Source organism: Coloeus monedula (genome assembly GCF_965178545.1).
Source record: "Coloeus monedula genome assembly, chromosome: 2".
Taxonomy (NCBI): Eukaryota; Metazoa; Chordata; class Aves; order Passeriformes; family Corvidae; genus Coloeus; species Coloeus monedula.
The window spans coordinates 104,395,755-104,410,034 of record NC_138782.1 but is presented as its reverse complement, the minus strand read 5'-3'; the positions used below and the strand labels follow the sequence as shown (position 1 = coordinate 104,410,034).

The window sequence follows — 14,280 nt, the reverse complement described above, 5'->3', positions numbered from 1 at the left end:
ACAAATGCTTATTTCTGAATAACTTAAAAAACTTCTAGAGGGCCCTTTTGAAGAGTTTGTAGGTGGGTTGCAGTGTTATCAGTCATGAGATGGTAACACTTATCTGTCATAAACTTGGTTTTGTGCTTTAGTTTGCATTGTTAATTTTGACTTCTTAGGAAGTAGTTTGTTCCAATATAACTACTTTGTTTAAATACATTTTTTCATACTGCACTGAATATATAATCCCTTAAGATGTAGTATGTGTGCTTTGAATGAGAACTAACGTGGCCTAGAGCACGTAGTAAAGATAAACATACAGTACTTCTTAAGAAACTGGAAGTGCTTTTCAAAAGTTTGAGCATGAATGAGAATGTGTGGCATGGGAGTTTTCTTAGGGATTTTTCAGTGCTTTTGTGTAGCTTTTTTGTGCTTTGAATAGTTGTGCTTATAAGAAATAACTTTTCTATTCTGTGGATGGTGCTGGTTTGTTTTTGGGGCTTTTTCGGGGGCGGGGGATGAGGGGAGTTGGCAGATTTGATACGTTTAGATAGAAGCTTCTTTAGGTAGAAGTTTGCAAAGTTATTTGAGGTACATTAGTGGTATAATGTGATCTTGAAATGGCAGGAGAATGTTTCATCAAAAGGAGGATTTTCTGTCAGAAACAATATAAAACCTTACGCAAAACAAAATATAGCAGGTGGTTTTTTTTGCAAATGCAAAACAAAATAGTCTGCTCTTGAAAATAGTATTTGTATAGCATATCTTAAATGTATATTTTGAAGACCTATTTTAAAAGTTTCATCACATTATGAAAATATCCTGTGTCTGTCCTAACCCTGATTTCCTCTGTTTACTTCAAAGCGTGTTCTCTGTATGTTTGCTCTTTGTGATGTCACTTGAAGCTGTTGTTTCTTTTAATTGTGTTTTGTCCTTTTCTCAAAGCTGTGTAAGTCTGGGTTAGACAAAATCAGACAGGTACAGCTACTTTCTGTGAATTCTCATTCACTTGTTTCAGAGTCATTCCAGAAGCTATCATACTGGTGCTTCATGCTGGGCTGTCTGTAAACTAATGCTCATTACTAGCCTTGAGGTTTGTTTTGACAAGCTGCTTTTAGCTTTTGCATGGCAAATACTTTTCAGACTAATGTTCTGTAAGCATTTCTAACAAAACCACTAAGGCTGAAAAATGTGTCAGTTTAAGTACAGTTTTAATTCACTTACATGATGACAATATCCCTAAAGCTATTTCATTACTTATTCTTCAGAGAGTGCTTTTCAGAAAGAATGATTTGGATTAATGTGCATCTATTTCAAACAGTTCACACTTAAAAAAAGTAGTCTAAATATTTCAGCTTTTACATATCTTTTTTATACACTGAAAGCAATGTTTCTAAACTCAGTCTTAATGCATGCAGAAAGAATGGCTTGTCCTTGATTGTTAGAAAAATATTTTGATCTGTTGAATTAGAAGTGTTTAAAACTTCTCTTCATTTATTTCTGGATGTATCATAGATAATGTCTTTAATAGATTTTGAGAAAAAAGGCAATTGCTAACACATGTTGCTTAGGGATCATTTATTTTAGTAGTGCCACAATGTATTTGGCTTTAACAGTTTCTTTTATTTTAATTGATAAGCAAAAAATAATTAAGATTTTAATTAACTTAGTATCTTGTCCTTGTTGATATATTATCTAACTCATGCCAATAGTAAATAGTGTGTTTATGAGGAAATAATGGATAAAGCTGGTATTCTGAAGAAAAACCCACAGTGATTTTTTAAAGAGGAAAATCAAATATGTTCATAAAAAAGTATATGATAAATAGATTATGGGTGAAGCTTCATTCTGTCATTTTCATCATTTTAATGATTGGCTTGATGACGTGATACAGATTTTAGTTGTGCTAAAAATCAGACTAAAGAGCTGAAATTTGTCCTTTAGATGCCTATATGATAACTAATTAGGTATTGTAGGCACCTAATTAGGGAGACATTGCAGATTCTGAAAAGTAGCTGTCTTGTCCTCAAAAGGAATACCAAGCACTAGTTTTAAGGGCCTAGACTGGAGTGGAATTAAAATGTTTAATTTTTATGCAATAATTTAGGGTAGATTGCCTTCCCAGAAAATGAGATATATCTTTTGTTTGTTTATTATCCAGTTTATATAACATTAAAAGAATTATGAATGGTTAGAGAAACAAAAATTAGTGCCCCAGCTATTTCCAGGCAAGTGTGTTCAAAAGGTTCAAATTCCCCACAACCCCCTGTAGTGTTCCTGAATGAAGCTGATAGTTACACAGTTTAAAGTCCATTTCAAGGACATCTGGTGGAAAACTTTGAGGTAATTACATGTAATATCATCTAAACTTTGAAACTCAGAGTGGCTTGGGTGGGGAGTGTGCCTAGCTCCCCAGATCAGGATATCTTTGATAACAGTAAGTCAGAAATAACTCTGAGGTAGTAGATAATGGGGTTTTGGATTGCTGTCTTGGAATGACTAGTTGAATAAATTCTTTGTAAATATCCTGGTTTAGATAATTCAGATAAGGTTAATGGCATTCTCTGTGATAACCCTTGGTTTTCATAAGCAATATATTGGGATCTAGTAATTTATATTAATTCTGAAATATTAAACAATTTAGACATAATTAAATAAAAATGGGGGACAATATTGCAACTCTAAAACCAGCCTTCATTGGTGATTTGAGGAATATAATAAAACTTGATTAGCTGAACTCTGGGTAGTCAAAATGCACTTTTACATCCCAGGGTTTATACGTGCGATGATGACCTCTGATGCTTTAGAAGCTCTTTTGCATACTCCCAAAATGAGCTGTTTGGTGCACAGTCTACAATACTGAACCCAAAACTTCATGTTCAGAAAAAAGGGAGGATGCAACCTCCCTCACAGGTGGAGAGCATACAAATATTTTCTAACTGATAGAACTGATTCTGATTTTGCTTTTAGGAATTTGGAATTACTGATGTTACTGTGCACAGGTTCCCATCCAGGGGGAACGTGGTTTTTTTAAGAACCCACCTTAATATACTGTCTACCTGCAGATACATTTCTTTTAGTTTTCCACCCTTCCTTTGAAATTCCCAGAAGCTGGCAACATTAACAGGACAACTTTTGTGTTACAGAGCTGAATTATAAATAATTTCTACCTCAATCATGCCTAAGTTTGAGATACATGAAGCATCCTCATAGTATCTTGTAGAGCATTTGCAGTGCTGCTGTTTCTGTGCTATGATATACAGCCCCTTGGCTGATCTTGCATAAATAGAGCTGAAGGAACCTCTGGAAAATGAACAGATACTGTTAAAATTACCCATTTAATCCAAGTAGTTGAGGAGTTATCTTTGTTTTGAGTATCTTCGAGTTTTAGGTCATCTTTGTCTGATAATAAAGCAGCAGTTTTTAAGACAGAAAAATCTAGGTTGTATCTGCATTATTTGAGAAAAAACTCAAACATCCCAAAACCAAACTAACAACTAAAGTTAGGGGAAAACTTGTGGGTGAAACTGCATTGCAAATTGACTAACTCGTACTTAATATTTCTGATTTTTATGTTTCTTTTCTTAAAATTGTGTAATTTGTCATAAAGGCAGGACTCAAGATGCTGGTTTTTTTCTCCTATAAATACATATAATGACTGTTCTCCAGTATATAGATATTCTGATAGTAATTAAAAATGCCTGTGCAATCTTATTCTCATCTCTTAATTTTAAAATGTAGTTGAACACAGTTTGATTTGTATTAGTGTGTATTGTGAACTTCTGGGTGTACTGAGTATTTGAACAAGTCTTATGTGGACATTTTCTCACTTGCAGGGAGCAGGAGCAGGCACAGGGTCAGCTGCAGGAGTATCGCATGTATCTCTGAGCACAATGAGTGTGGAAGCTGTCTGTGAGAAGCTAAAGCAGATAGATGGTCTGGACCAGAGCATGCTACCTCAGTATTCTGCAACTATAAAAAAGGTATCAGCTGAATTTCATTAATGTATTTAGTTCCTAAACATGGAAATACCCAAGGAGTGGGAAATATTTAGTTGCCTCTTTTCTTGAAAATGTGTATCTAAATACATCAAATGTTAAAGTAACATCCTGAGTTCTGTGCATGACAAGTTTGGAGGACATTTTAATACAGCTATTTAATTTTCAGAGAAAATGTGCTCTGTTGGAAAGGACAAACAGTCAGAAATATAAATGCTGGTGAGACTGGTTATTCTGAGAAAAGCAAGAAAAATGTTTTCAAAATTGCCATGTGTAATAAATAAATAAAAAGTGTTGCAAATGTATTCTGTATCTAGGTAGCAATATCCCTTTCTTTTTTCTCTGTGAAAAATTGGCACATCTCTCCTGTTGTAAATGAGTGGTGAAGATGGTTCCATTTCTTTATCGCAGTCCACATCTATTTGCTTCGGAAGAAGGTCACTGTATGTTTTTCTGCCTCTCCTCTTTTCTGTGAAAGATACATTAATGCAGAAATTTTTTTTGCTCTTTAACTTTTTTTTCACTGTTCTGTGTGCTCTTTTTACAAAGAAAGAAGAGGAAAATATGAAGGTTGTCATTAGTCAGTGTTTTTGCTGAGCTCGCTTTGTCCTGGAACCTATCATGTCTTGAATAATACAGGAAGGATGTTGATTCAAGGATTAAGAGACAGGTTTATCATAGGAAGCTTCAGTGAAGTTACTTAAAACAAGATGTAGGATGTTAGATTGCAGGTCATTAAGTGAAGCTGCAAAAGATTTCAGTTGCTTCTGTTGCTCCAGAGTGCAGAAAGAATGTGCTCATCAGTTATCTCTAATGAGATTCCTCTTATTTATATTCTTGCTTTTCTTAGAAGGGATATCAAAGAAGAATGAAAATGGCTTAGCCTGGTCTTTTTCCTGGTTTGACTAAGACCATCTGCTGGGATATGGGAACAAAACCATTGAGATCCCTCAGTATAAGCAGTGGTCTCAACTTGGGTCTTCTGTTTTCTGGCAGCTCTCCTAAGACATGGTTCCTCTTTTACATTCTGTCCATACACTGATACATGGTATAAAGAGAAATACTTCTCATTGTTATGTAATGAAAATGGTTCTGTGTTGAATTTGGTGCTTTTGGAAGTTAAGCGCTGTATAAACATTCTGAATGTAAGGACTCATCTTTCTAGAATATAGATGTTGTTTAAGCACTTCTTGTTTATCTCTGATTGATGATGAACATTAGAAGGAAGTCTAATCTTCTGTCCCTACATATTTCTGATGATGGGAGGAATGTAAGCCTGTTTTATGCAGAGAGGGAACTTAATGGAGGTAGTACTTGATCTTAGATGCCTCAAGCCAGGGGTCAGACGCTGCCTGGGACTTCTTTGTCTGATTATCTTCAAATGCTTGGGTGTCATTTGTGTTCTGAGTTGGAGCAATTTAAGCAGATTAATGTGGCTTATTGTTCCTGAAATTTTCCACCACTTATGTGTTGTTTCCTTATGTCGGTTTATAGAATACAATCATATTGCCTTTCATATACACATTTTTAATGGGTTTAATATTTCCATTTTTTTCCATGACACACAGGTGTTTCTCGTTCATCAGCAACCGTCACTAAATATACTTCTATAAAAACACATGGTTATTACATAGAAGTGGACTTAAGAGTGACTTCGGGAAATTTCACTAGTAGTCTGCATCCAGCTTTACCTCTATCTTTTTAGTCTATTACTGCCATGCCATGAGTCCTGTATCCATAATTTACATTATTTAGTTTTATTGTTTTAGGCAAATATAAATGGCCGTGTCTTGGCTCAGTGCAACATTGATGAACTGAAAAAAGAAATGAATATGAATTTTGGTGACTGGCACCTGTTCAGGAGCATGGTAAGACTTTCTGTTCAGTGTTCAGGTCATCATAAATTAGTCTTCTTCCATATGAATCTTTTTTTCTTTCTGGTTGCTTTCTTGTTGTCATCATCTTTAAGTTTGTAAGTATTGTCTTAAAGCATGCATGCATCTGCTATTTTGTTACTTTGTCTTTTTACCTTAAGCACTAATGAATAACTGGTTGCCTATGGATTTGCATCTTAATGGATTGTGAACTCTGAGGTTTTGCCTCCTTTTTTTGTGGGATCTGTTTTTTCCTGTGTGGCTTCCCTTTCCAAATTTGCCTACTTTAATGAAATGGTCAGAACTTAACTCTTTCTGAAATCTCTGTCCTACTGTTGAAGTTAGTCAGGGAATTCAAAGTATGTGTAATAATAAGTGCAAGGAACTGGGCAGCCAGCCTTTGTTACAGTGAGGGTTACGCATTGCAGAGAACTGAGTTTTCTCTTAAGTATTTTTAGACTTGCCGGTTTTCTTTCTTGAAATAACAGTATGTCTCTCAACTGTAAGGCAGTCTTGAAAACACTGAGAATTACATGATGAGATTTATTGTTAGATACAAAGTGTTTGGTTTTTCTTTAAAATTTGTAATTTATCACTTACTAGTTTTACAAGAATTTATGTATTTTTTGGCATAGGAGTTCTTTCAAGGATTTGAGTAGTAACAAGAATTAAATTATTTTTCTTTGTACTTTTCCATGGTCAAAACTGCATACACATGTACACTTTTACAGCTGTGAATTCCTCATTCCTATTTTTAATGGAATTCTTGTTTATCAATTTTGAGAACTTCTTCTATTCATGTAATTACATTTAAACTGTCTCTCTTTGTGTGTTAAGATACTTGAAATGAGAAATTCAGAAAATCAGGCTGCTCAGGAAGATCCTCGTGGAGCAACGGAGCATGTTACAGCTGCCATTCCTCACAGTGACCTTACTCGCCGTCCTGGCCATAGCACCGAGCTGCCTCACACTGAGCTGACAGGTCTTGCAGGTCAAGCTCCCTACACGCTGAACTTCAGCTTTGAAGAACTCAACACAATTGGTCTTGATGAAGCTCCTCCACGCCATAGTAACTTAAGTTGGCAGGTATTTAATAGAGAAATGTATTCTGCTTGCTTACCCGCATGGAAAAGAGGTTTTTTCCAGTCTTGGATACAGACAGGTCAAGAAATAAGTCTCTGGGACAGTTCAGATGCTTTCAGTTCTCAGTCTTGGTAAAGCCTAGTTCTGCAGAGATGTAAACTCTAACCGTACTCTGAGTTGAAGTCTTCAGTCTTTGCCATCTGAAAACTATTCATCTGTTCCAGTAATCACTCTTCATGACAAAGAAACTAAAGCTATCATGCTTTTCTCATCCAGCCTAGGGTGGTGTCCTCCAAGGCTTCTGTATTTTTGTAGTATTCAGGCTTTGTGTATGAAATATTTTCGCTATGTGCTAACCAGAGGTTAGCCCATTCAACAGATGTATTTGTTAGGTTTTTGATAGTGGACAACTACAGTGCTCCATGACATCAGAACCTTGTCCTTACAATGCATAACCTATTCATAGGTTCCAGAACTGACATCCTTCTCTAACTGTGGTTTCTGCCATAGGCTGTGGTCAGTTTTATTCTGCATCTTATGAGACCACCTGAAGTGTTGGATTTTCATTTGTCTGTTTTTAAGAAATAAGACAAATCAGTTGGGGGCTAAATAGTGGTTAGAATTTAGAAAAAACCCGCCCAACTCAGTGGGGTGAACCCTTTTCATCTCTGAAAGTAAATTAAAAAATCTTGAAGGTGCAACAAAATAAAAAGACACCCCAAATTCGTAACTATAGGTGATACTTTTAATAATCAACATTGTCCGTGAAAGTGGGTTTGGGGTATATATCCCGGAGATAGATTTCTATCTCATATACTTCTGAGTATCTGCATGCATACTTGTGTATGTTTGTAGGATACTGCTTACCCTTACTGCCCATTTTCACAGAGTATCAATGTATGTTTTTTCTAGACCAAAGTGGCATTACACACATTTATTGTATTTGAATAAACAGTGCTTCTCATGCCCATGTAGTTATCTGAAGTTGAATCAAAGGAATGAGAAAGGTAGTTTGTCCTTAAGAAAATTCACCTGTTAGAATTTTTTTAGTCAATACTGATTAGTATTGCTGCTTCTTTGTTGTGGTGAGTTGACCCTGGCAGGATGCTGGGTGCTCACCAGAGCTTCTTTATCACTGGCCTCCTAAGCTGGGCAGGGGAGAGGAAATAAAATGGAAGGATTGTACGATGAGATAAGGGCAGGGAGAGGTAACTCAACAGTGATCATCGCTGGCAAAAGAGACTCCACTTGGGGAAATCAGTTTAATTTATTACCTATCAAATCAGAGTAGGGTAATGAGAAATAAAACCAAATTCTAAAAGCAGACATGGGGGCAGAGAGAATTATGTTTGTCAGAAAACTGATTTTTCTGAAATCAGATATATGCAATGGAATTTTGCCAGGATATATTGAAGTATGTAGGGTAGGGGTCTTTTAAAAATGTTTTTGAGAGATGTTCAACATTTAGATGAATTCTTGCTGTCTTTCTAATATAAAATGCTAATTTTGTAAATGTGTGAAATGTATTAGAAAAGCCCATCTTGACATACAAATTAAGTTTTTATAATTATATACTCAAAAGAGTTAGCCTCAAATGCACTGGAAAAAATGCTTGTTTCGTGGAAATTTTCCATTATGGAGACCAACAATAAGAAAACTTTATAAGTTCTGTGTGTGTATGTGAGATTGCATAGAAGTGATTATAATAAACATATTTTAATTACAGCGCTTACAATTTCACTTGCATAATCTTATTTGCAGCAATGAAAAGAATAATTTAAATACATATTTAATGCTCTGAGTTATTTCGTTTAAGATCGATGAAAGTAAAAATAAATAGTTCATTTAACTGTTACCTCTCTCTCTTCTTTTTTTTTTCCAGTCACAAACTCGTAGAACTCCAAGTCTTTCAAGTCTTAACTCTCAAGATTCTAGTATTGAAATATCAAAGCTTACTGACAAGGTGCAGGCAGAGTACAGAGATGCATACAGAGAGTATATTGCTCAAATGTCACAGTTAGAAGGAGGTGCCAATTCTACCACAGTAAGTGGGAGGTCCTCCCCTCATAGCTCAAGTGCTTTCTATATGGGCCAGAGCACCTCGGGGGGCTCCTTGCACTCCAGTGCAGAACAGGAAAAAGGAAAAGATGGTGAACAGAAACAAGATGATGGAAGAAAGTCCTTTTTGCTGAAGAGGAGTGATGTTGATTACAGTACTTCAGGTGTTTCTACTAACGATGCGTCTCCTTTGGATCCTATTACTGAAGAAGATGAAAAATCAGATCAGTCTGGTTCCAAGCTTCTCCCAGGAAAGAAGTCTTCAGAAAGAACAAGTATTTTCCAGGCTGCCGATTTAAAGCTTAAGGGAGTTACTCTCCGGTATCAGAAACTTCCCAGTGATGAAGATGAGTCAGGAACTGAAGAATCAGATAATACTCCACTTCTTAAGGAAGGTAAAGATAAGAAAACAGATATCAAAATAGAGAAGCAGCCCAAATCTCCAGAACATGGTTCTGAACCTATTAGAACCTTCATCAAAGCAAAGGAGTATTTGACAGATGCCCTTTTGGATAAGAAAGATTCGTCTGACTCTGGTGTAAGATCCAGCGAAAGTTCTCCAAATCATTCCCTTCACAATGAAGGAGCAGATGATTCACAACTTGAAAAGGCAAATCTCATTGAGCTTGAAGATGACAGTCACAGTGCAAAAAGAGGAATTCCACACAGCCTTAGTGGCCTTCAAGATCCAGCTGTGGTTCGCATGTCTATTTGCTCAGAAGATAAGAAAAGCCCTTCTGAAAGCAGCCTGATAGCAAGTAGCCCCGAAGAGAGCTGGCCAGCCTGCCAGAAAGTCTATAATTTAAATAGAACCCCTAGTACAGTCACCTTAAATAACAACAGTGCTCCAAGCAATCGAGCTAATCAAAATTTTGAAGAAATACAAGGTATCAGAGATCCAGCTCAAATTATCCTGCAGCCTGGCTCGGGTTCCAATTCAACTGCAGTTCAGAATGAGAACCTGAAGACCGTTGCTCACAAGCGAGGCCAGCGTTCGAGTTACACCAGGCTTTCCAAAGATTCGTCAGAGCTCCACACCGTTGCAGCCTCAGAGGGGGCTGGTTTTGGAGAAGAGAGAGAGAGTATCCTGTGAAAAGCAGCCAGGTTAAAAAGAGTATGCCCATGAATTGTAGCTTGGAATTCTTTGTCAGTTGGTGGTTACATTAAGCTCTGTAGTTCAAGCTTTTAATATTGTAAAAGAAGGCCTAGATTATTTTCAGTCATTTTCTCTGAAAGGAAGAGTAATTTTTACAAGAAGCAAACTACTTCAGACCTTCCCCACATATAAAAGCGGTAGCTGTCAGCATGGAAAATCAGTTCTTTGTTAAAACACTATGCAAAGATTTGGTCAGGGGCAGATTTTACAGAAGTATGGTTTAATTATGAAAAGTACAATGTGATTTTGTTTTCTATTGGGATACTCTAAACATTCCATTAATTCTTCATACTTGCAAGTAAAGTTAATACTGTCCTTCCTTGCCATTTGATGTACAAGATGCCAGAACATTGAATATCACAACCTATGACACCCTTACCAAACTTTGCATTAATTTGTGAATTAATGTGTGCAAGATAAATTACATATGTTGAAATTTGAGTGTTAAGGTACTTGTTCGGCTATATGTATGCTTTTGCTCTCTGTATGTTCAGTAGTTACTGTTGAATTTGTGAACTTTGGGTAGAGTGGTGATAAGGTTTGTAAGGAACATTGTCTTGATGTGTCACTGGAACTGGCTGTTATTTATAAGGTAATACCTTATCATTGACTTCGTGGATCCATTATTTATTATAGATATGCAATTTTGCAGTCACTAAATAGATGGTCTCAGTAGATGCAACCACCACATTAAAATATTGTAAGGATAAAGTATGAATATGATGTTTGAATTTATGAAGCATTTGTGGCTGTGTGTGGTTTTTCCTTGGTACGGTGTTTATCATTTGGTTATGGAAAGAAAAATAAGCAGTGTTTGCCATTTTAAAACTAATGCATACTTTTTGGAATCTTGTCAAAGCTGTACTCCAGATTCTTTATTTCTGAAGTACAGTGTTTGAAGATTTTTGTTTTATCATCTAAGTAATGTACCCGAATGATGTTATAGCAAGTACTTGTACTGACCAGTGAAATCTGCATGGTTTTGAGAAAGATTTGTTCAAGCTAGAGTCTGCTAGTAGAAAGAAAATAAAAAATAAATTGGCATGTTGGGCTTGTGTCCAAATTTCTTTTTAGTTGCAGTATTTTGTTTCTTCACTTGATAAAAATGTTAAACCCGTGTTGTTATGGTTAAGGTACTTCATGGATTCAGTTTTTTAAAATGCATTAAAACAATATAATTGTTAATACTAAATAAGCATCAAGTATAAAAATACATTTGATAAATGAAATTGCCAAAGCAGATGTTTCTAGATGAAGTGCTGTGAGCTGCAGAGAGGTGGCTGCCTTGAACTAGTCCAGAGCAGTATTCCTGCTGTTTGTGGTAGTCACATGTGCTGGTAGCTCTGCACAGCTTTGCTTGTGTCCCAGTGCATCTCCAACCAAATGCTTCCCAAGGGACCTTGTGGTCTTGGCCTTTGTTTTCCAAATCAAGAGGATGCATTTCTGTGCCAGAGTCAACAGAAAAACTGTCTTTATCTGGGATCTCTGTTTTTTCATTCCATGGATGTCTTATACTTAGAGGGCTGGAGATGTGATCTGTCCATTTCTGGTTTTAGTTGGTGTGTTATGTGGTTGAATTAAAATTTACTCATCAGAGTGTCACAGAAGTACTGGAAAATTGTGTGCACTATTAGATTAATAGTTCAGTCAAAAAGCCTCCCAAAACAAAGTAAGAAGCCCCCAAAGCCTGTGTAGCTTAATGATAGTTTGCCAAATCTCTGAGAACAGTTTATTGGGTTGAGTTCTTAATCTTAAAAATAAAGAGTACGTTACTCTGCTTTCAGACATACTTGGGATGTAAAAGCTTTTGACAGAAAGGTACTTAAAATCATTGTTCTGTTAGAAAAGACAAGTGTAGCCTTCTTCATTTGGACATACAGTATTGACAAAAGATAACCAATTATTTTGAATAATTTTGTCTTAAGTCCTCCAAACAGATGAATGACAGATTTTCATACGGTTTTGAGGTATTTTTCTTCCTGAAAGTTTTATCCCTCAAGTCTTCATAAAAATACCAACGTTGGGATGAAAGAGGTGGTTGAGTGGAAAACTTCTCAGTGTTTCTGTCTTGTGTTTGCTAATACCAGTGTAATTGCTTACCATCACTAGGAAGCAATAGTTACAAGGAAAGTGTGCGTGTAAGATGGCTCAGGACTTAATGCTGTTCTCCCTTTGGGTATGTTGATCCATGTCGCACATGGGATGTGGGTACCTAAAGTCATTTCAGTTCCAAACAGTGGTTCAGTCAGTCCAGTTTCGTGGACTGCTCTAACTGCATTATATGGTAGTACAGGGTGTACTTTATATCATCAAATTGACTTGTTATTTAATGCCTTCCTAGCAAAGTTCCTAGAAGTGGCAAGTATGATTGCTTCATAGCCGGTTTAAGAACAGCATGCCATAAAAGCTGGCTTTTAACAGGACAGTAAATATACTGACTCTCAGAATCTACTTGCATAAAAATAACTAGGCAGAGTGAATTTTTCTTTTAATTTTTTTTTATACAGGTGTTCATAAGCTAACAGAAGAAACTGTGGTAGTATAATAAAGGGAGAGAGGAGAAAACAAAGAAAGAAATGGAGTACTTAATACAACACAGTAGTAAGTGTCCTTTAGTATGTAACAGAAGTATATGCTAGTTTAATGGGTTTTTTACATGTAGAATATAACAGAATAACATTTGCAAGAAATAAAAATACCCTGCAGTTTCCTAGCTGAAACTTGGTTTTTTTCCTCTACCACAGTTTCTATGGCTACTTGCTTGCATAGTTGCACAATTTTTCAAGTTAAGAAACCATAAACAATTTTCAGTGTTGAAATATTAAATGTTAGCTCTGTGACTTGTGGGAATCATGGAACCCAAGAGTTGCATGAAAAATTGAAATCAATGAAAAGTATAAAACAATAAGACAACTGCAAACATTTCTGGTACTCGCTACTTTGCAGAACTCTTGTAATGATAGTTTATGTATCCACTCTAATTTTAGATGGCTGAACATACAGGAACTTGAAACCATGACTACTTTGTCTAACTGAATCTTAAGAGCACAGTTTGGCTTGTCCTCCTGTTATGATGCCTGGATAAGTTTGCGTGATAGGGTGAAAATAAATCGCTTCTGGAAGGAAAAAAATGGATGCAAGTAACATTCCAAGTTTTATGTGAGATTCTTGTGGCTATTTGCCAGCCTTTTCCAGGGTTGCAGTTTCTGAGGAAGCGAGAGAGGGCAATTCTTACATTTCAGTTGTAAAACTTGCAACAAAATGATGGTCTGGTAAAATTCTTGAAGATCTGGAAAAAAGTTTCCGGTTTGTGCCTGTCGTGGTCACTCTGGGATATCTGATCACCCTATGTGACTTTGCCCACACAGCAGAAGAGGTACGGGATGTTGGTAAGTTTTCAGTCCCTAACTTTCTTAAGTTTCTTTTCAAATACTGTTAAATTTTTTGGTTTCTTCCCTTTTTTTTTTATTTATATAGTCTTTGGGAAATTTTCCTGAGATACACTTAGCAGGGGTTTATACAGAATGGTGAAAATAGGTGGTTTCTCTTGTGGTCTGAGGCTCAACTGTTCACTTCTGTCAATAGAATCCACAAAGCCTCTTTTTTACATGTGCAGCTCTCATGGGAAGTTTTCTGGTCCTCACTGTAAGAACATGGGAAGTTCTTTGTACAAGCTAACACAAGCAGAGGAGCCACAGTTCAACATGTTGCACCCTGTGGCCTTGATCATTTTGATCAGCTTTAAATCTGTTACAGATTTATTTAAGTTTCTAAACACATTACTAAGAAATTGCGAAAGAAAAGTAATACCTGAGTATTTGAGGTTCCATAAATGAAAGCTACAGTGGTGGTAAAATAAAAGTGTTCATACCAAGTAGTTAATTTTCAGACACATGAGAGAAAAACGTTGTAGTAATTGGTGTGAGATAGAGACTGCTTTTGGGATTTTGGTCTTTTCTGTGCTGTATTGGAGGACAACTTACTGCAAAATTCCAGTTCCAGTTAAGCAGAGAAGACTGGAAAGACTGTACTAAGCTTACATGCTATTTTCTGGCAGCCTTATGCTTCGTATTGTCGAGATTTCAGTTACCTTTCTTAAGGCCCATTTAATCAGATTAAGGGCAGGGTGGGG

General features: G+C 36.3%; 1 protein-coding gene across 2 annotated transcripts in view; it reads left to right on the top strand.

The window, feature by feature from the left end:
• The window catches only part of KIDINS220 (kinase D interacting substrate 220), a 76,124-nt gene extending 64,926 nt beyond the window's left edge, over nt 1–11,198 (top strand). For both annotated transcript variants that reach the window (XM_082303275.1, XM_082303274.1), the window contains 4 exons: nt 3,816–3,962; nt 5,747–5,845; nt 6,689–6,937; nt 8,817–11,198. In XM_082303275.1, the coding sequence (XP_082159401.1) occupies nt 3,816–3,962; nt 5,747–5,845; nt 6,689–6,937; nt 8,817–10,085 (1,764 nt within the window). In that variant the 3' untranslated portion in view covers nt 10,086–11,198. The remainder of the gene's footprint in view (nt 1–3,815; nt 3,963–5,746; nt 5,846–6,688; nt 6,938–8,816) is intronic.
• Nucleotides 11,199–14,280: the final 3,082 nt, after the last annotated feature.